Source organism: Sus scrofa, chromosome 10 (genome assembly GCF_000003025.6).
Source record: "Sus scrofa isolate TJ Tabasco breed Duroc chromosome 10, Sscrofa11.1, whole genome shotgun sequence".
Taxonomy (NCBI): domain Eukaryota; kingdom Metazoa; phylum Chordata; class Mammalia; order Artiodactyla; family Suidae; genus Sus; species Sus scrofa.
The window spans coordinates 12,713,316-12,733,542 of record NC_010452.4 but is presented as its reverse complement, the minus strand read 5'-3'; the positions used below and the strand labels follow the sequence as shown (position 1 = coordinate 12,733,542).

At 36.3% G+C, this 20,227-nt stretch overlaps 1 protein-coding gene across 2 annotated transcripts in view; it reads left to right on the top strand.

The window, feature by feature from the left end:
* WDR26 (WD repeat domain 26) overlaps positions 1 to 20,015 on the top strand; it is a 43,186-nt gene extending 23,171 nt beyond the window's left edge. For both annotated transcript variants that reach the window (XM_005667933.3, XM_005667934.3), the window contains exons 8-14: positions 1,813 to 1,953; positions 5,175 to 5,294; positions 6,993 to 7,138; positions 7,582 to 7,660; positions 7,978 to 8,107; positions 11,628 to 11,813; positions 15,282 to 20,015. In XM_005667933.3, the coding sequence (XP_005667990.2) occupies positions 1,813 to 1,953; positions 5,175 to 5,294; positions 6,993 to 7,138; positions 7,582 to 7,660; positions 7,978 to 8,107; positions 11,628 to 11,813; positions 15,282 to 15,307 (828 nt within the window). In that variant the 3' untranslated portion in view covers positions 15,308 to 20,015. The remainder of the gene's footprint in view (positions 1 to 1,812; positions 1,954 to 5,174; positions 5,295 to 6,992; positions 7,139 to 7,581; positions 7,661 to 7,977; positions 8,108 to 11,627; positions 11,814 to 15,281) is intronic.

Below are 20,227 nucleotides of genomic sequence, written 5' to 3'. Positions count from 1 at the left end.
CAAAATCCAGGCAAGTTAAGTGGGTTCCATGAATGTTGTATTGCACCTGGAATAGGTTACTGTAGAGACGCTGTATGAAGATAAAATATTATCATTTATTTCAACTTCCGCAGGGTTGTATCTTACTTATTATGTGCATGAAACAGTTTTTGAGTGAAGTACTTCTATAGTAGTTTGTCATTAGTTTAGAAGCAAATCTTTGTGTAGATCTACAGCACCACTGTGAATGAAAGTTTGTCCCTAGAAGATCTTGAGCTTATTAAACTATGCAAGCGACTTTGACCTAATCACATACTGTGATCTAATACCCTGTGCCTACTATCATCCTCCCAAAGAAGAATCCAAAGTTACTGCACCAGAAACTATTCGATTTTGCCAACAAAGTCCCATTCTAGTTGTAGCAGGCTAGTTCCAGACCCGTCTCTAATCACTTGTGGGTTATCACGAAAGGAATTTCCCTCAGCCTGAAAAGTGGTCTTTGTTAAGTCTTTGGTCAGATTCCTGCTTTCTCTAATCACTGTCCACATCCATCTTTATCCCCTAAAACAGACATTTGGAGGTTGTCTTTGAACATTTCTTGTCTAATTCTGTTGTGTCAGTTTTATGTCCCACGTGTATTTTGATTTGACCTCTTTCGGTCGTAACCATGTTAGTTTAGGGCCTCATTTCTTGTCTTAACTCTATGGCCGTTGTGCTGGCTCATATCTCTGACTCTTTGTTCTGATTCATCTTCCACACTGCTGTATAAATTCTCTTCCTAAAACAAAGTATATTAGGTATTCCCAACTGAAAACTTGTAAGTGGCTGTTCAATTACAGGATAAGATCTAACCCTTTAGCCTAAAATAAAGATGTCAGTTTTTCCAGTCTTGTCTTCATGTTTGCACTGTTACGTATAGTTCATCCTGTATAGCTTTACGGCGGCCCAAGTTCAAATCCCCACTGTGCTGTAAACAAGGGCAAGTTTCTAACCTTTCTGAACCTGCATTTCCTTCCCTGTAATATGGGGAAGAAGAATAATACTTAACCATTTAGCTTTATAATGATTAAGCAAGATACTCTTTGTGAATAATGCTGATATTGATTAGCACAAGTAGGTGCTAGCTCTGCTGGTGGGAATGTAAAAAGATTCAAACACTTGGAAAACAGTTTGGCAGCTCCTCAGAATGTTAGCCATAGAATTAGCATATGACCAGCAGTTCTACTCCTGTGTATATGCCCAACAGAAATAAAGACAGGTCGACACAGAACTTACAAATAGATGTAGAAACATTATTCATAATAGCCAAAAAGTGGAAACAATCAAATATTCATCAGGTGATGAGATGGGCACACAGAATATAGTGTAGCCATAAAATGCAATATTTTTCGACAATTAAAAGGAATAAAGTACAGATACATTCCAAAAATATGGATGAACCCTAAAAACATGCTAAGTGAAAGAAGCCAGTTACAAAAGACTTAGATGTTGTATGATTCCATTTATATTGAACGGTCCAGAATAGGCAAATCCGTAGGGAAAGCAGTGGTTGCCAGTGTTAGAGGGAGGATGAGTGGGAATGACTGCTAGTGAGTATGGGGTTTATTTTTGCAGTGACAAAAATGTTCTCAGGTTAAATAGTAGTCTAAATCTGAAAAGACACTGAATCATATTTTTAAAAGGGTGAATTTTTATTACGGTATGTTGTCTCATGAAAACTGTTTTGGTGGGGCAGGGGGTTAGCTTTTATTATGCCCGTTTTCACTTTGCTCGAAAGCCTCATAAAACAGTGACTTTAGGAATGGGAGTTAAATTGTCTGTTTTCCCTCCTAGGATACACACCTGCTAAAACTGCTCAAAACATTAGAAGGACATGCTTATGGTGTTTCTTACATTGCATGGAGTCCTGATGACAACTATCTTGTTGCTTGTGGCCCAGATGACTGCTCTGAGCTTTGGCTTTGGAATGTACAAGTGAGCAAATTTCATCTTTGGTTTAGTCTTTAAGTAATGCATACTCATACTGCACATATTTTTATAATATTCTTTATAGGACAGAATAATTCACCCTCAATTTCCATGATGTAAACTTATAAAAGACAGTTTGTCAAATGGGACCCAGGTGTCCAGATTTATAAATTTAAATATTATGTTAACATAATAGCATTTTTGAAAGAAGGATCGTTAGGTGTTTTTAGGAATGTTGTACTTTGTAATTTGTATTATTTACTATGGTTGTTGTACCTGAAAAATTTTTTACATTTCTTACAGTTTTATATTGTTTTATAGTTGTGTACAATTATATATAAAACTTACTACCTTTCAAAGTGTGGAAACATACTATACCAAATTTTCCATTCTGATGGAAGTTGTACCATCTCGTTACCTATGTTTAATATTCCAGTCTTGTTTAGTAAATTTAAATGTATTTATTATTAAGAGCTTTATTATGGTCAGTACTTATTACTAAGAGCTTTGTTACGGTTTCTAAATGAAAACTTGAACACTTTATCTAAGGTCCCATTTTAGAAAAACTTGGCATTAAGCTCATTATCTGTTTTGGAAACCTTATAGTTATGATTTGAAATTATTTTTTAAACTTTTGTAAGCTGGTTAGAAGGTGTTTTTGGTTTTTCAATTTCTAGGCAGAGGAATAGTTCAGGCTGTGGTTTTGGGTATAAAAGTGTAACCTGATGGCATAGGGCTTTGCGTTTGGGGACCTGTAACCTAAGTAAGTTGATTTTTACTGAGAGAGTGAAGATAAAGCTCCATAGAAATAACTCAAAACAATAAAAGATGGTACAGAGGACACATGAATACTAAAAGATGATGTGCTATAAATTTAAGTCCACTACTGTCATAGTAAGGTTTTCTCACTGCTCAACCATTTATCTTTCAACCCAGCTTTTTAGTAAGAAAATTTCCAAACACTAAGAAAGGTTGAAGGATGAGTACAATGAGGACCTGTATGCCCACCATCCTAGATTAAATTTATCTTATTAACATTTTGTTACATTTTGTGTGTATATACTGTACATACTTGCATACAAACATACATACTTACAAATATATCCATACCCTAAACATTTGGAAGTAAATTAAGATGGTATTTTAACCCTATGATCAAATGCCATTATCTTATCTAAAAACATTAACTATAATTCTCTAATATCTAATGTTTATTTCATAATTTAAAAATCCCAGTTGTTCCCAAAAATGTCTTTATGCCATTTTTATCAAACCAGTGTTGAATCAGTGTTGTATTTGTGATTGGATTTGGGGGTGGCAAAGCACAGAATAGATTAGATGGCTTTCTCTCAATTAAACAGGTTTGAAGTGAATCTGACTAAAAGACAATAATTCTTTCTCCATTGAAGTTTTTTTTCCCCTCAAAGGGAAGAGAGGTAGGTAGTCATAATCCTGTAATAAAGACTCAATTTATTTATAGTGCCTGTGTAGTCTTCCTTTGAGTCAGTTTTGCATTTCTGGACAGTTAAACTATGTTCTAGCTTAACTTTTTCTGTGCATTACTTTATAGACTTGTTCTAAAAGGGTGGTCTTTTTAAGTCAGTTTTCAAACTGGTCCTTTATATTTTTAGGTAAATTCCTAATTACAGGTTTCCCCCACTATCTGAAAGTAGAGCATTCCTGTGGAATCTTTCATAAGCTGAAATGGCATGAAGTGAAGAAGCAGTTACCTTAGGACACATCTTGCTAGTGGATGTACAGAGTAAATCCAGATAAAGCACACATGCTTCCATAGTTGAGAGCGCGGCAGCTTAATGCTGAGATGCTGAGTGTAGTTCCTGGGAAGGAGCTTGGTGACGCCGCTCTCGCTCTTCAGGGTGTGTGCCGCCTGTGTAACAGCACCCATTGAGAGAAACCTGCACGCCGTTTTCCCTTTTCACAGATTTTTGGATTTCTTTTGGTTAGCAAAAACAGGGACTAATGTAAGTCATTTGTAAAAGCAAAGTGAAATAGAGCAAGCAAACTTTCAAAAAGTGGGGGAACACCTGTAATAGCCTCCTATACTCACTGTCCTGAGCATAACAGAGGAGGAGACCATCTCTGCCTTCAGAACCTAGTGTATTAACATACTTGCGAATGGAAAATGCTGACGATATAACTATTGGATGTGTATTTGTGCTTCTAAACTTTTATTTTTTAATTGTTTTATCAAGCAACAAAAAAGATAATGACTTGATTGCAATTAACAGTAGGGGGGAAGGATTTAAGATTGCCAATTTTTTTTTCCAGTGTAAGGAAGACATCTGGTTTTCTGTTTTTGTGCCCTCTGACTTTATTACTCGGCCCCATTTCCTGATCATACACTTTTTTTTTTTTTTTTTACTTTTGATTACCCATTTCTCACAGGAAAATTAGGCCCATGTACTTTTTATTATACCAAGGGCAGCTATTATCTCTCAGATCCTGTTTCTAATCCATGAACAAAATGGAATCAAGACTAGATTTAAATGGTATGTGTCTACCTTCTAAGTTGGATAACTTAGAAAAAAATAACAGGAGAATATCTGAGGGTTGTAACCAACTAAATAGTCTCGCCTAGTTAGGAAGGCTTTAAAATGACTATGCTAAATAGTACAAAAGTGCTTTAATCTTTTCTCTCTTCCCATCTTCCCTACTACTTCAACATCTTGAATATGAAATTCAACGTAATTTAGACTGCCTATATACTCTTGGCCTAGATTAAAGGCATAGTTTTTCTACCCATTAATCATGTTTTTAAGGAGTTGCTAATTGCATGAACTGCAATTTTATAATAAATTTATAAAGAACTATGAACTGAGGAGAAGTAAAAAATCAGAAGGAATAGGTATGTAGTGTTGGGGTTTTTCTAGTCATCTTAGAAAAAAAATCATGTTTAAATTTATGAATATAATTGATTTTTAAGATGAGAGGTTGTTGGAGTTTACCTCATATCTGTTCTTTGGATCACCTATGCCAGGCATTGTTTGACTCCTGTTTTTTGTTTTGTTTTTTGTTTTTTTAAGTCCTTAGTTTCTTTCCTGAGTGCTATAGACTCTCTTTGTAAGTCCAGTTTATTTCTCTGATTAAGAATACTAAACTAACTAGATATCCCAGTTACTATTCTTTTTTTTTTTTTTTTTTTTCTTTACACATTCCCTTTAGAAGAGTATCTTGAAGATCTCATCCACAGTTTTATTTCCTTGTAGACGGGAGAGCTGAGGACAAAAATGAGCCAGTCTCATGAAGATAGTTTAACAAGTGTGGCTTGGAATCCAGATGGGAAACGCTTTGTGACCGGAGGTCAGCGTGGGCAGTTCTATCAGTGTGTGAGTATTTAGTGCCATCTTTCAAATTTTTGCTTGTTTAGAAGCAAATTTAGTGTCTTTTTCTTGAAAAATAAAAAATTCACTTGTGACTCGATATCTTTTATAAAATATGCTATATAAAGACCTTCTTTGGCATCTTTCTAGATAAGCACTGACCAATCGAATTTTCTGTGGGTTGTTTGTTTTAAACCATTTCAAGGCTTATATAGAATATAGACTTTGGGTTTAGTAAAACATTAAAAAATTGTCTTACTACAGATTTTTTTATAAACAAGTTTCTAATGTATAGGGACAGAAAGATTTAGTATTTAATTTCTTTTGAGATCTTCAGACCTTTGGATGTTTTATATCCCCCCAAAAAAAGAATTGCTAAATTTCATGAATTTTATTAAATATTTGAGGAATAAAAGTGACTACCAGAGAACTTTCCAGTCTTTATTTCAGGTATCTTCTGATCACTACCTACCCTGTTAATCTTGGAGTGTTGAGATAATAAAAATATATAATAAAATAAAAAGTCTCAGGCAAGGTAGACTGTGATACAGATACAGTGTCATTACTCTCTATCTGGAGTCCATATCTCATTGTACTACCTATCATGGTTACAGTAGGCACTTCTAGATTTACTTTTTAAAACTAAGGTAAACCCCATCAAATCATTCAGTGAAGCTGAAGGTCATTTATCATAAAGATTTTTATGTAGCCATTACAGATCATCTCTCTCTTCCATTAAGCTGGCTGAGACTTATGAAATCTAGTGTCATGTTATCTCAGCATGGTTGTAAGCCATTTAGTTCTTTTTTCCCCCCAGTTGTCCCAACACTATTTATTGATATCCATGATTTTCAACATTATGTTAGTTTCAGGTGTACAGTATAATGATTCAATATTTGTATGTATTACAAAAGGATCGCTACAAGTCTAATTTACGTCTATTACCGGACATAGTTACAAAGTTTTTTTCTTGTGAGGATTTTTAAGACTGACTCTCAACAGTTTTCACATATGCAGTTCACTGTTAATAACTGTAGTCACATTGACACATTACATTATATATTTTGCATTTAAGCTGTTCTTAATTCCCAGGGTTCAAGCTGACCGTGTATGTTTCTGCTGATTTTTCAGAATTCAGGATTTGGTAGTTCTTTAATCTGTAAAATGGGAGTGAGAATACCCCTCAGGGCTTTGACTCTTCAATAAGATAATGATCTCAAGAGCTTTGTTTTATAGACCATAACAAATTTGATGTTTTTTTTAAAAATGTCATAACAGATTCCTAAGTTCTATAAAACTATAATTAACATTTTAGTGATTTTTGCTAAATCACAACTGTGTATATTATAGGATAAATCTCAGTATAATGAAATTTAAAGGAGTATTTTAATTCTTTTCCTAAAGTAATGAGACTCTAGAATTAAGGATTCTTTTTTTCATATTTATTGTATTTTTGCATGGCAGGTTATTAAAGGTAAGATAGATTTACCAAGATTTTCTCCCTTTCCCTTAGTATCATTGTATTGAAATTTGACCTGTATTCAAATTTTGATGATTGAAAACACTTATGGAATAATTAGGTTGAGATCAGTCTCAGGAAAAGGCAAACTCACTACAAAAAGATACTCTCAGAGATTGTTTTGGGTCTTTGTTTGCTTTTTGAGTGCTGTTCAAGAGTGGAGTTAACAGTGATTTTCTCCTCAGGATTTAGATGGTAATCTGCTTGACTCCTGGGAAGGGGTGCGAGTGCAATGTCTTTGGTGCTTGAGTGATGGGAAGACTGTTCTGGCATCAGATACACACCAGCGAATTCGGGGATATAACTTCGAGGACCTTACAGATAGGAACATGTAACTATATTTTGTATCCATTAAACAACAGTTACCGGATTTAGTAAAAGTATAGTGGGGGAAGTTACTGGTGGTGGAGTGGGTTTAGGATCTGCTGTGTCACTGCTTCGGCTCAGGTCACTACTGGGGCGTGAATTTGATCCTGAGAACTTCCATGTGCCCTGGGGTACAACCAAAAAGAAAAAGGAAAAAGTATAGTGGAACCTGCTTATTCTTCAGAAGGGTTTTTATTGTTTTGGTTTTAGTTTGGTCATTTGGGAGTGTATTCAGGTGGTGCTTAGTAATTACGTATTAACTCAAATTATTTTTCTTGATTGAAATATATGTAATAATGATTACAGACAAAATTTGTGATATTGAAGCTAGAGTGTTTATATTTTGATAATTTGAATGTCTTGATTCATAATATGTTGCTTTTGACAGATTGTTTTCTCTTGTTATAGAGTACAAGAAGATCATCCCATTATGTCTTTTACTATTTCAAAGAATGGCCGATTAGCTTTGTTAAATGTAGCAACTCAGGTAAGTTTGTTAATTAATTCTCAGAAAAAATTAGCTTAGTTAAAATTTATCTGATTTTTCGTATATATAAACAAATATTTCTATGAATTTTTTTCCCCTTTTGTGCCTGCACCTGCAGCATATGGAAGTTCCTGGGCCAGGGATCAAATCCAAGCCGCAGTTGCAAACCATACCACAGCTGCAGCAACACTGGATCCTTAACCCACTGTACCACAGTGGAAGCTCCGTTTTTTGGAATTCTTAAATATTACTGCATGTGTTTGAAAATTCCTTCAACTTGACTTAGAATAAATACCTACATTCTCTTTTGCTTACAGGGAGTTCATTTATGGGACTTGCAAGACAGAGTTTTAGTAAGAAAGTATCAAGGTGTTACGCAAGGGTTTTATACAATTCATTCATGTTTTGGAGGCCATAATGAAGACTTCATCGCTAGTGGCAGTGAAGGTAAATTGTGTCATTCTTGATTCACAAATATTAGTGGGCTGAAAGTTCTATAATTCAATTTGTGAAGGTTGTTGTGTCTCCAAACAAATTCAAGATGTTAAAGATTGTTTGAGTTATTATCCAGTGCACTTTTAATTTCCTTTTTGGGAATGACTTAAGTCCTTATTATGACAAATCAGCACTACCTCTTGTGACTTTATGGCGGTGTGTATGGTGCCATGTGTCAAATCAAGATTTAGTTAAATCATTACTCTTTCATATGTTGACTTTTTTTTTTTTTCATGAGCCTGATGGTTTTCACAGATTAGCAGTATCTAAAAAATCAAGGTTAATTATGTTTTAGCTGATCTTGGACAAAAATTGACTAGTTAGATGTCAGTGTTCTCTATGACCAAAAAAAATAATAATAATTTAAAATTCGTAGGGTCTTAGAAAAGTGGAAATTATAGAATACAGTGTCTACTACCTTTTTGTATAAACTTATTCTCCAATATAATAACATCAGTATTTCAGGCAGGCATGTACCTAAAGTAGTCTAATATAAAATAGAAATTGCTTAAAATATGCAAGCACAAATAAGTGAGGCAGTGTTAAAGTTTGCATACATTTTAAGGTGGTTGGTAAACTCTTAGTAATGTTTCATTTACTGTAGAAGAGATTCATCATCCCTTTCTTGACCACAAAAAGTGATCTCAGTAGATAGGGTAACAGAGGGACATGTGAACTTTCCCCTTTTTGTGTAAGGTGTGTTTAAGGATTAGGAAAAGAGACATTTAGGGATTCAGACTTTAACCTGAAACAAATGAATTTATTCTTTCCTTCAAATCTGTCAGATAAGATTGAGAAAAGAGTAGTTTTCTAGGTAACAATTGTGAGTTCATTTCTTTCGAGTCAAAAAATCTTTTTTATCTTTATTTATTTATTTATTTTTTTGTCTTTTTTTTCTTTTGCCATTTCTTGGGCCACTCCCATGGCATATGGAGGTTCCCAGGCTAGGGGTCGAATCGAGCTGCAGCCTCCAGCCTACGCCAGAGCCACAGCAACACGGGATCCGAGCCACGTCTGGCAACGCCAGACCCTTGACGCACTGAGCAAGGCCAGGGATTGAACCCACAACCCCATGGTTCCTAGTCAGATTTGTTAACCACTGAGCCACAACAGGAACTCCATCTGTTAGTTTAATCATGTAATTTTTCTTTCACCTTCTCCATTGGTCTCTAATTTGGTATGATCTAAACGTATTAAGCCTTGTACTTAGTTTTCAGCTCTTAGTACTCTTAAGATCTCTTTCCCCATGCTCTATTTAATCCTGCTCCTAGGGATTTTTTCCCTCTTAATTATGGCTCACAATCTAATGTAACTCTTTCTAAAAATAATTTGTAACCTAGAAGTGCTTTAAAAATAATGTATGGCCACCATTATCCCCAGGGATGCCAATCTTTTCTTTAAGCCCACACCATCTTTAGAATTAAGCCTAATGAATAATGTAATTAAACCACATTCTTTTTAGGGCTAAAAATGAGACATAACTATAAAGGAAAGATTAATGTTCTCATGACTCAGGTGGTTTAGAATGGTTCTAAAAATGTTTTCAACACCAAGTGGGTATAGTAAATATATTATCTCCCAAGATGACCACAGTCATCCATTTGTCATTCATTTGTGAGAAATATATTCCAAGGGCCTTACAAATCCCCAGATAAATGAATGCCAATATAAAATAGAGCAGTTAGGAGACCTTTCCCCCCAAAGTTACGCCATTTCCCAGCGTTTTCATTGTGCTGGCAATATATGGAAAAATTTATTTTTTTTTACCTCTGCTTAAGCACTGGATTCCCCAGACTGATAAAGTAAGCAGAGCTTGATCATGAAGCTTGTCATTCTGACCTTGACTACTTCAAATCTTAGTTTTCGATGCCTTTCAACAAATATTCTCCTTGGATATGTGTTTACAAAAGCGTTTTTCATCCAAGTGTAGGCAGAATTCAGTTTCATTCAGTGTTCAAGCCTGTAATCTTTTTTTTTTTTTTTTCCCCCTATCTTTTCAGGGCCAAACCCATGGCATATGGATGTTCCCAGGCTAGGGGTCAAATTGGAGCTGCAGCTGCCAGCCTACACCACAGCCACAGCAACACCGGATCACTGACCCAGGGATGGAACCCACATCCTCACTGGATACTAGTCAGATTCATTTTTGCTGCACCCTGATGGGAACTCCCTGGGCTTCCCCCCCCACTAATTTTATGTAAGGAAAATTTTTTTTCAAAATAATTGAACATTAAATACTTCTGGGAAAGATAAATTCAGTGCTTCAGTGAGTGCTTTTAGCATTTCACATACACAAAAAAATGTTCTGAAACAATTCCAGCTTTTCATCTTCATAAGTTTTGAAACCAGGGCATGTTCTTTTACTCCAAGTTAATTACCTTCTCACTGCTAAAGTTTCCTCAATTGGCAGCACATCCACTGAAAGTTCCCACATTGACCACACAGTTGACTGACAGGACACTTTTCTGTTTTACTCTGGGAGTCTGCCTTCTGTTTAAGAAGCATCTCTTAAATTTAGTTAACTCTATATTAATACCTGGGGTCTATTGTGTGCTAGACTGTTCAGAACACTTTTTTATATACAAGCTTATCTTGATAACATGATGAGGTAATTACAAATCCCCATTTGTAGAAGAAGAGTTGCAAAAAGAGGCTAATGTGCCCAGAGTGACACGTCAGGCTGGTCAGTGACACAGGGAAGACGTGGATTGGATGGTCCGACTCCATAGCCTGTTCTCTGAACTAGTCAGTGGTTTGGTTTTTGAAGATGAGCTTATCACAGAGAAACAAAGCTGTCAGGGTTTTTGGTTTTTATGGTCATTTCATGAGATTATAAATAGACTACTACGAAGTCATCTTATGATGCAGATATGGGGCAGCTGTCTAGCCTGGTTAACTCTTGAGCAGGGCAGCCTGGGTGTCAATCCCAGTTTCACCATTTACCAGCTGTTAACCATGAGCACATTGCTTAACTTACAGTCTTCAGTCAGCATCCATAAAAGGGAGGAAAGCACAGTACCAGATTAAGTAATATGCTTATTCAATACCTAGTACATGGTGGGCACTCAGTATTTAGCTATCCTCTTTGTTACTGCTGTGTTTGAATTTGGATACATTGCTTTTCTGTCACCTCACCTTTCATAGACTTGGTATCATCTCTATCCCAGATGGACTTGCTTATATATTCAGATCTTAGCTATGGTTACATATTATATATTACAGAATATTGCAGATAGATTTTATGATGACTTGCAAGCTAGTCAATCACTTTTAATGGGAAAAATATATATTTTATTAAAATGACTTTTTTTCTAAGGTAATTTGTTAAACTGTTCATGCTATTTTTATTGTCCTTTCAAGTTCTAATAAGTTATATGTTCTATGTGTAATAAGTAATAAATTTAAAATCGGTTGGTTTTGTTAACATGTAACAACAACTCCCTAACTTTTCTCTGAATTACTGTTTATTCAGATCACAAGGTTTACATCTGGCATAAACGTAGTGAACTGCCAATTGCGGAGCTGACAGGGCACACACGTACAGTAAACTGTGTGAGCTGGAACCCACAGATTCCATCCATGATGGCCAGCGCCTCAGATGATGGCACTGTTAGAATATGGGGACCAGCACCTTTTATAGACCACCAGAATATTGAAGGTAACACCGTCTTTCACTATCCCTGCATCTTCTCCTGATGAATCGTTGCCCTGCTTATGATAAAGTTGTAGCATTTTAAGGAGTACTTTATTTAAAATCTAGGATATAATGTATTCTCTTTTAGAGATTGTTCATGATTTTACGCCACAGGAGTTTACTTAATCTAAGACAAAACAGTATTTTTGTTTGTTTTATTGGTGACAGTGGGGAGAATATGCGACCTCATTTACATTCAGTTAGTATTACCACTTTTAAAATCTTAAAGAAAACCTTGCTTCATCAAGCAAGAAGTAATTTTTTTCTTTTATACCCGTAAAAACTACCTTGTATACAAAATTTGAACAACTTTAGAATGATTTTTTTTTTTTTTTCTTCTTTTTAGGGTCGCACCCTGGGCATATGGAGGTTCCCAGGCTAGGGGTCTAATCAGAGCTGTAGCCTTGGCCTCTGCCAGAGCCACAGCAAAGCAGGATCCAAGCTGCGTCTGTGACCTACACCACAGCTCACAGCAACGTTGGATCCTTAACCCATGAGCGAGGCCAGGGATCGAACCCACAACCTCATCGTTCCTAGCCGGATTTATTAACCACTGAGCCACAACAGGACCTCCCTAGAATTGTCTTGATTGTAGTTTTACCCTTAAAAATAAATCTCTGTTAATACATATAGCACACTAGCATGAACTCTACATGATGGATAGACGGGAACTAAAGTTTATCAGGTACCTGTGTGCCAAGCACTTGCGAGGCCCTTTGTATACACTGTCTTGTGCAACATCTTCATGGTTCTGGAAGAGAAGTGGAGAATGTTTTTGTCCTCATTTCTGTAAGTGCAAAAACTGAAGTATGGCAAGACTTAGTACCTCGTCTCTGGGTCTGGAAGGCTTGTTCCCACTACTTTCAGATACTTAGAGATGAAGAAAGCCCAAAGTCAGAAAGCTCACAGTTCAGGACCCAGCTTAATTGAGCAAGATACTGGGACTAGGGAGAAGAGATAGGAAGACATTTGATGTAAATAACTTGTTCTTTTTTCAGGGTAAAAATATTTAGTTTACTTAGAAGGAAGTAATTTACCTAGAAACAGATAAACAGATTTTTTTGTTCGCAATGTGTCCCACCTAAATGTTTTTAGTAAGAAAGATAACCAGCTGATCTCTACTAAGTTATTGTCAGAGGAAGAGGCTGACATATCTCCATTCTTTTGTCTTTGTGGTACAAACTGTAAAAGACGAGGACAGATCTTACTGGTAGGTGAAGATATATAGCCAAAGGTGAGAGTAAAAAGCATGAAGAGTACACAGGTCAAAGTTTGAGAACTGCTGTGCTGTTGTCAGAACCTGCAAGGGCCTTTTTCCTTTTTTTTGCAGATGATGACAGGACGTCCTAACTTTTCCTCAGTGAAATCAGCTAAAACCAAAAATCTTTTGTTGATTTCCTATTTGTGGTCCTTTTTTAGATTTCAAGGCCCACTCACTCTCTCAGATGCTTTAGAGATCTATAATTGTGATTATATGTGCTTTTCTAATTTTAATAGTCATTTTGGAAGTTATTTCTTCACACGTATTTGAAGAAGTAGGTACATAGTAACAGGTTTACCTTATAAGTGGATTTGTTTTAGACATACCTTTGAGGATATGTTTATGTCCCACAACAGTGGAATAAGGGTAGCACTGCTAACTTGGTAATTTAATTGATTTGGATGCTCATTATGGTGGGTGAGCCAGATGTGGCCCAGTGGTAGGAACTGGATCTAGTTCAGCACTTCCCATTGTGCTTTGCAACATAGGTATAGCCCTAAAAAGCTTTTCATTTATACCTAAAATAGAAAAACAGCTTATATAACTAAATGTTTAGCTATATGCCTTCTATGTAGGTACCCACTACTTAAAAACTTTTTTTTTCTAATTAATACCCATTTGGAATAGACATTTTGAAAAAATACAAATGAGGCTAAGGAAATGACATTCAAATATCATAATATCCTGAGATATTATAAGTCATTTAAATAAAAACATTTCACTTAACTCCATTTCAAAAAAGAGTTCCATACTGCATTTTTTGAGAAATGTATAAAATGGAATGGAATCAAGTACTAATAAATGCTGTAACATGGATGAACCTTGAAAACAGTATGCTAAGTGAAAGAAGCCAGACACAAAAGAGCACCTACTGTGGTTCATTTATATGAAATTGTCCCTTGTAGGCAAATCCATAGAGAGAGGAAGTGGACTAGTGGTTGCATAGGATTGAGGGTGGGGGCTTGAATAAGATTACTAATGAGTGATGAAAATGTTCTAAAAGTGGTGGTCTTGGTGGTTGTACAGTTCTATGAATATACTAACTATTGACTTGTCCACTTTAAATGGGTGCATTGGAGTTCCCATTGTGGCTTAGTGGTAGCAAACCCGACTGGTATCCATGAGGTTATGGGTTTGATCCCTGGCCTCACTCAGTGGATTAAGGATCCAGTGTTGCCATGAACAGTGGTCTGGTCGCAGATGTGACTTGGATCTGGGGTTGCTGTGGTATAGGCTAGCACTTGCAGCTATGTTTTGATGACTCTAGCCTGGGGAACTTCCATATGCCGTGGGTGCAGCCATAAAAAAGCAAAATAAATAAACGAATGAATAGGTGCATCGTAGAGTAGGTGAATTATATCAATAGAGCTGTTGATGTATTACCCTTTCCCCTCCACACACACAAAAAAGTAGGGTGATACTGCAGAATTTCAAACCGAGGAATTCCCGGTATGGCTCAGTGGTTAATGAATCTGACTAGGAACCATGGGGTTGTGGGTTCAATCCCTGGCCTTGCTCAGTGGGTTAAGGATCCGGTGTTGCCGTAAGCTGTGGTGTAGGCTGCAGAGGCGGCTCAGATCCTGCGTTGCTGTGGCTCTGGTGTAGGCCGGCGGCTATAGCTCTGATTCGACCCCTAGCCTGGGAACCTCCATATGCTGTGGGAGAGGCCCTAGAAAAGGCAAAAAGACAAAAAAAAAAAAAAAAAAAGAATTTCAAACCGAGTCACTAAAATAATTAAGTTTTCAGACCAAGTCCCTGAAAGGAGAATTAAATACATAGTTATAATGTGCAGTTCTACCTTGGACTGCCAGATCTTTTTTCCTCGCTTCTATTTTTAAACTACCATAAAGATTTATCTATTCTGTGTAACGAACTATTTCAAGGTTCATTTTTAAAGTATGAGATTTCAATATGATTACTCATTTGGGTTCTCCAATATTCAAAATAACATGAGTTTAGACTGTACTATATAGCCTCAGATGTGGTGCAGACAGTTTTAATGATTACATGAAAGTATCAAGAATTTGCCTTGATGTGATGTTTTTTAACGTTACGACATTTTGTGATGTTGTTATGCTGATTTGAAAACTTTCTAACTGGTAACTTTTTTCTCCCCCTCCCTTCTTCTTCCTCTTTTCCCCCAATATACATTCCATCCTGTCTTCATTCAGAGGAATGCAGTAGCATGGATAGTTGATGGCGAATGTGGAGCAGACGACTTCTGTTTAACTTAAAATTAGTCGTATTTTAATGGCTTGGGATTTGGTGCAAACAAACATGATTGATAGCTGGACAGACATGCTCGTCATGAAAAAAGAACCATTTCTGAAGCCCGATTGGGGCCAAACATTTACACCTTGCTTCATAGTAACCAGTTGAGATGAAGCACGTCGTTAGAACGTTGTTGGACACCATGTCGAATTATCCCCCATCGGTTGTGAAGAACTGTGCTACATTCAGGCTTACCCATTGAACTCAGTATATATATTTTTTTCCCTCCTGCCTTTTGTCTGGTGGGATACCATTCTTGTTGCTCTTCTGTGTAATGAAGTTTAAATGCTTGTTTGGAAAACTTTATTTAACAGTTTAGAAGGCTTGATAGAAAGAGTGCATTAGTCTGAAGAGTATACATTGGATAGGAAAGAACTTCCTTCTTTTGTTTCTCCAAATCTTTCCGCCTTATTTAGCTTGAGATCTTTGCAGCTTGGTTCATGGATTCTAGCCTTGCCCGTTGCGCAGTATATACTGATCCAGATGATAAACCAGTGAACTATGTCAAAAGCACTCTCAATATTACATTTGACAAAAAGTTTTGTACTTTTCACATAGCTTGTTGCCCCGTAAAAGGGTTAACAGCACAATTTTTTAAAAATAAATTAAGAAGTATTTATAGGATTAAAGTGACTTCATTTGTATACATTTGGAATCTAAACCAGCTTAAAAAGAGTTTCCTCTCTGACTTAGATACGCAGTATAACTGATGCTCTTCTGGAATACCACATGAGACATGGTCAGAAACAGTGCTTGGAGGGACATTACATGGGAAATCAGAGTAGTGCTTTGAAGGTTTTCCCCCTTTTGTTTTATTCCTGAAGGAACATCAGTACCTAATCTTGAAGATATTCAAGATTCAAAAAGAATTTTAAATTTATACCAACATGAGCGATCAGTAGTCCGTTTAGGTTTTCAACAAAGCTTGTTCCAAGTTGTTCTCAACTTGGGAAATCATTGTGGTGTGATCTGGCAGGAGAGTAGAAGTCAGCAGACAGGATCTCTGTGGCAGGTGGTAGCATAATCGATCTCGTTAGAAGTCAGCAGGTTACGAACACACTGGGTTTAAAACCTCACAGTCATTTCTCTTAATTGCCCTTAATATTTTGACATATAGGGATACACACATTTAAAGACTATTTCTTCTCAGTTTTTCAGATATCGCCATACTGAACCTCATTCTAAACTGGTGCTGTGGGTAGTCTCCCTCTCCCCTCCCCTTTTAGTTTCAGGAAAGGTTTCCTTCATGGAAAAGCACTTTTCATTTGAGAATTTCACATTTAAAATAAGCCAAAAGCCTGATGTTCACATTGTGCTTTTAAACCCCGTAACAGCTGAATACAGCATATTTAGTCTCCTTCAAAATTCCCTCCCCTTTTCAGTAGAGGATAAATATGGTGACCGCAGCTGTTATGTTGGGAAGAGGAGTGGGAATACCCCCAAAATAAGATTCCAATGAAGAAAAAGTCTTGTACTGTTCCCTTCCAGCCCAGCCAAGTCTGTCATACATTATTGCCATGAGTAGACTCCTTCAGAATCCGCAAAGAAGAGGAAGGCTTGCATGTCAGGAGTTCTTCCATCAGTTGGGGGGGGGGGCAGTACCAGGGAGAAGTGGGAAAGTCCGCGAAGGGGAGAAGAAAGAACACACACAATTGGCCTTAAAATAGCTCGCATTCTCCCAAAAGCTCATAGTAAAAGAAAATGACAGATCGTGGTCAGCAGATTATTTTATCAAATTGGTAATGTAACATTTCTTTAAGCTCCGTTTTGCAGAGACCACCACTTAGAGAATCAAGAATTCCTGTTTTGATACTTCTAAGTTAAAATAACTATATGTTACAGTTTATCTGGTACTTCATTTTTCTTAACTAAAATTACTTTTTACTTTAAGCTTGAATAAAATTTTCATTGGTAACTGTATATAATTAAGTGGCAACTTCTCTTTACCTCAGTACAGTTAAGTCCATGCGCATTTTAAGTGACTCATGTATACCCTGAAGCCATTAATGCACCCCAATCTGCAGAGTAACGTCACTATCAAAATGTGGGCATAGAAACTCCACAGCCTTTTATACAAATTTGGTTACAGTGTGCTGTGGTACATTTGTACCATTCACTGAGACTTGTGCCCACTCCGGGGCAGTATGGCACTCAGAGTCTACTCTACTCGACCCAGCCACCCCTAGATCTGAGTTTTCAGAGTGCTTCTCAAGTACAGTTATAGACACTTGAAAAAAGTGGAGTAAAAGTGAGGCACATTTTACAAGAACATAACTCCATTAAAACGGAGTGATAACTATGCAAAGGTTTCTATAGCAGCAAGGTGAGCTTGTTTTCCAAGTCTGTCATAACCGGCAGCTTCCTATATATACTGGTACTTTGCTGTGCCAATTTGCTGTAAACGTCTATTTCATGCATTTTCCGTGCAGCGACTGTGCCAGAAAGGTGAATTAAGTGAAGAAACTTAGGATGTTATGGTACAAAGAACCTAATAGCAGGATGGTCTAACCCATAGCTATTAAAACTTCTGATAACACTGTAGTCTCTATCTAGGCTTAAGGGGAGAATATACAGGAGTGAAAGGATACTATCAAGCCAGCTGCAAGATACTAACGAATGCGTAAATTGAAAAGTACCAATACTTTTTGCACGTGTAGCTCAAATTAGAATGGAGAATTTTGGCTCCAAAAATCAGGTTAGTAGGCTCATTTCCATGTGCTTAAAAATGTTTTTGTTGCTATTACTCATTGATTAAGGGCTAGAGCAAGTATGAAATGTCTTTTTCCTCCAAACAATCGGTTATTAATGATACATTGTTGGATTTGGGGTTCCTACGATTGCTATGTGGGTGGTGAATTAGAGTGGGGAGTTAGCTGGGAGGGATGACAAGGTTTCAGTTTTGGTTCTTATTTTGTCAGTGTTCTTGCTAGCTACATTTCTGTTACTCTTATTGGCCAGGTAAATGTGTTATATTTAACCAGGTAAGTAGTTTAAAGGCAGAAATTTTTATTTGCAAATGTCCCTACAAATTGGCCCATTTTAGTGGGTGGGAGAACAAAAAGGGATTACCTAACTTTAAAAAATAATTTAAATAACTTGCTAGTGGAAAAAAATCAGTTTTTGTCAATATTTTCTTAATCCGAAATCACACTAGTAGTAATATGGTGATTTTTATTATTAGGAGTGTTGTCCCTCTAGAGTGGCATTTCGTGACATTAATAGAAAACCCTTTTTTCCCACCCCTCCCCATCTTGAAATTTTCTTTTTTAGGATGTTGGTTCCTGCACCCAAGAACTGACCCTATCACCTCTGCTCACGGTGGTAAATATATCGTACATCTCTTGAAAGGGAAATATCCATGTCAGTTTCTTTCAAAGCAGAAGAATGGCTACTTTTGAATGGGGAGGAAAGAAGACATTTTTCTTAATATCCTTTTTGTCCCATCTCTAAAATGGATAAACATCTCGATTTAGTTTTCCTTTAATTTCTCATTTAGAGTTTAGCAACTCTCTTGGGTTGTTCTCCAAAATACTACTTCTATTTCAAAAACCATATCTGATTTTAGAAACTGCTAACTTTAAAAGAAGAGGTAAATTTGCATTTACACTTAGACACTTTCTAAAAACAGGGTGAACTTAATTGAAAATTTTTTCAGTGTTGTTAAGCTATTGTTATAGTAGCTGCCCTATAGTTGCAAAAACATAAACTATAAAAACCTATCCCCTATCTACTTAATCCAGGTAGCCTGGATTTAATGAAACTAATAGTATAAAAATATGTGTGTGCGTGTGTGTGGGTGGGTGGTTGTGGTGTGTCTGTATGAGAGAGAGAGTACTTAATTCATAAAAAGTCCTGGAAACAGCTGTTCTAGGTTCTTGTCAGTTTTTATTAAAAGTCTCGTGCACATGTGAAGTGCCCTCTCTGAATTTAAGGTTTGGTTAATACTGGTATATTTTTATAAGATTGAAATTGTGTCCCCGTCTTTAACTTAAAACATTTTCATCATCAGGGTCAATGTGCTAAAAACCGAATTGGAACATTTTTAGGCACAGATGGAAAAAATGTTATTGGCTCCTTGAAAATGGGTATGTGTGGTGAGGGGAATAGATCCACAAAAACGTGTGTACTTACAAACCAAGCTGTAGAGATCAAGAAAAGAACTTAAGTGTGATCTCAAGATTTCTAAATTGTCAAGATTTACATGGCATTGTGGTGGAACTAGGTAACACTTAGAGCTTTTGGTATGTAATAACTATTTGCTATGGACTGATTAAATGTTTCAGAGGATTGTGTTCTTAAATTTTGGGGGCTTTTTGTTTTTTTAAACTGCCTCTCATTATATTTAGTAGTTTAAACTTCTTTGCTTTATTATTTCATTAAAGCATAAAAAACTTCAGGTCTCTGATATATTTATTTTCACTTGTTCTACTAATTATTTACAGAACACCCTTTGTTAACTTTTATAAATGTGTAGTATATTAAATGTCTAAATTTTTGTTCCGTTGAAACTACATTAACTTCGATTTGCTTTACTGGGATTTTTTTTTTTAAATACATCTTTTCCATGTCAGTGCATAGCACTTCACCAGTCATTTGTATTCCCTTTCAATCCAATAAACAGAATGAATACTTAAGTAATTGTTGCTGTGTTAAATCTCCTAATAGTCATTATTAATCTGAGTATTTAAATAGTACTCTTTGTACTTAGAACAGTTGATTTGCTGAACTTGACATCCATAGACTTACGTGGAGTTTTTAAAGCAATGTCTAAGCCTTGCTTCGCCAGTTGAGACATCTTTTTTAAGAGCTCTCGTGTGTAGCTGTGGAACGATGTGGCAAAATTCAG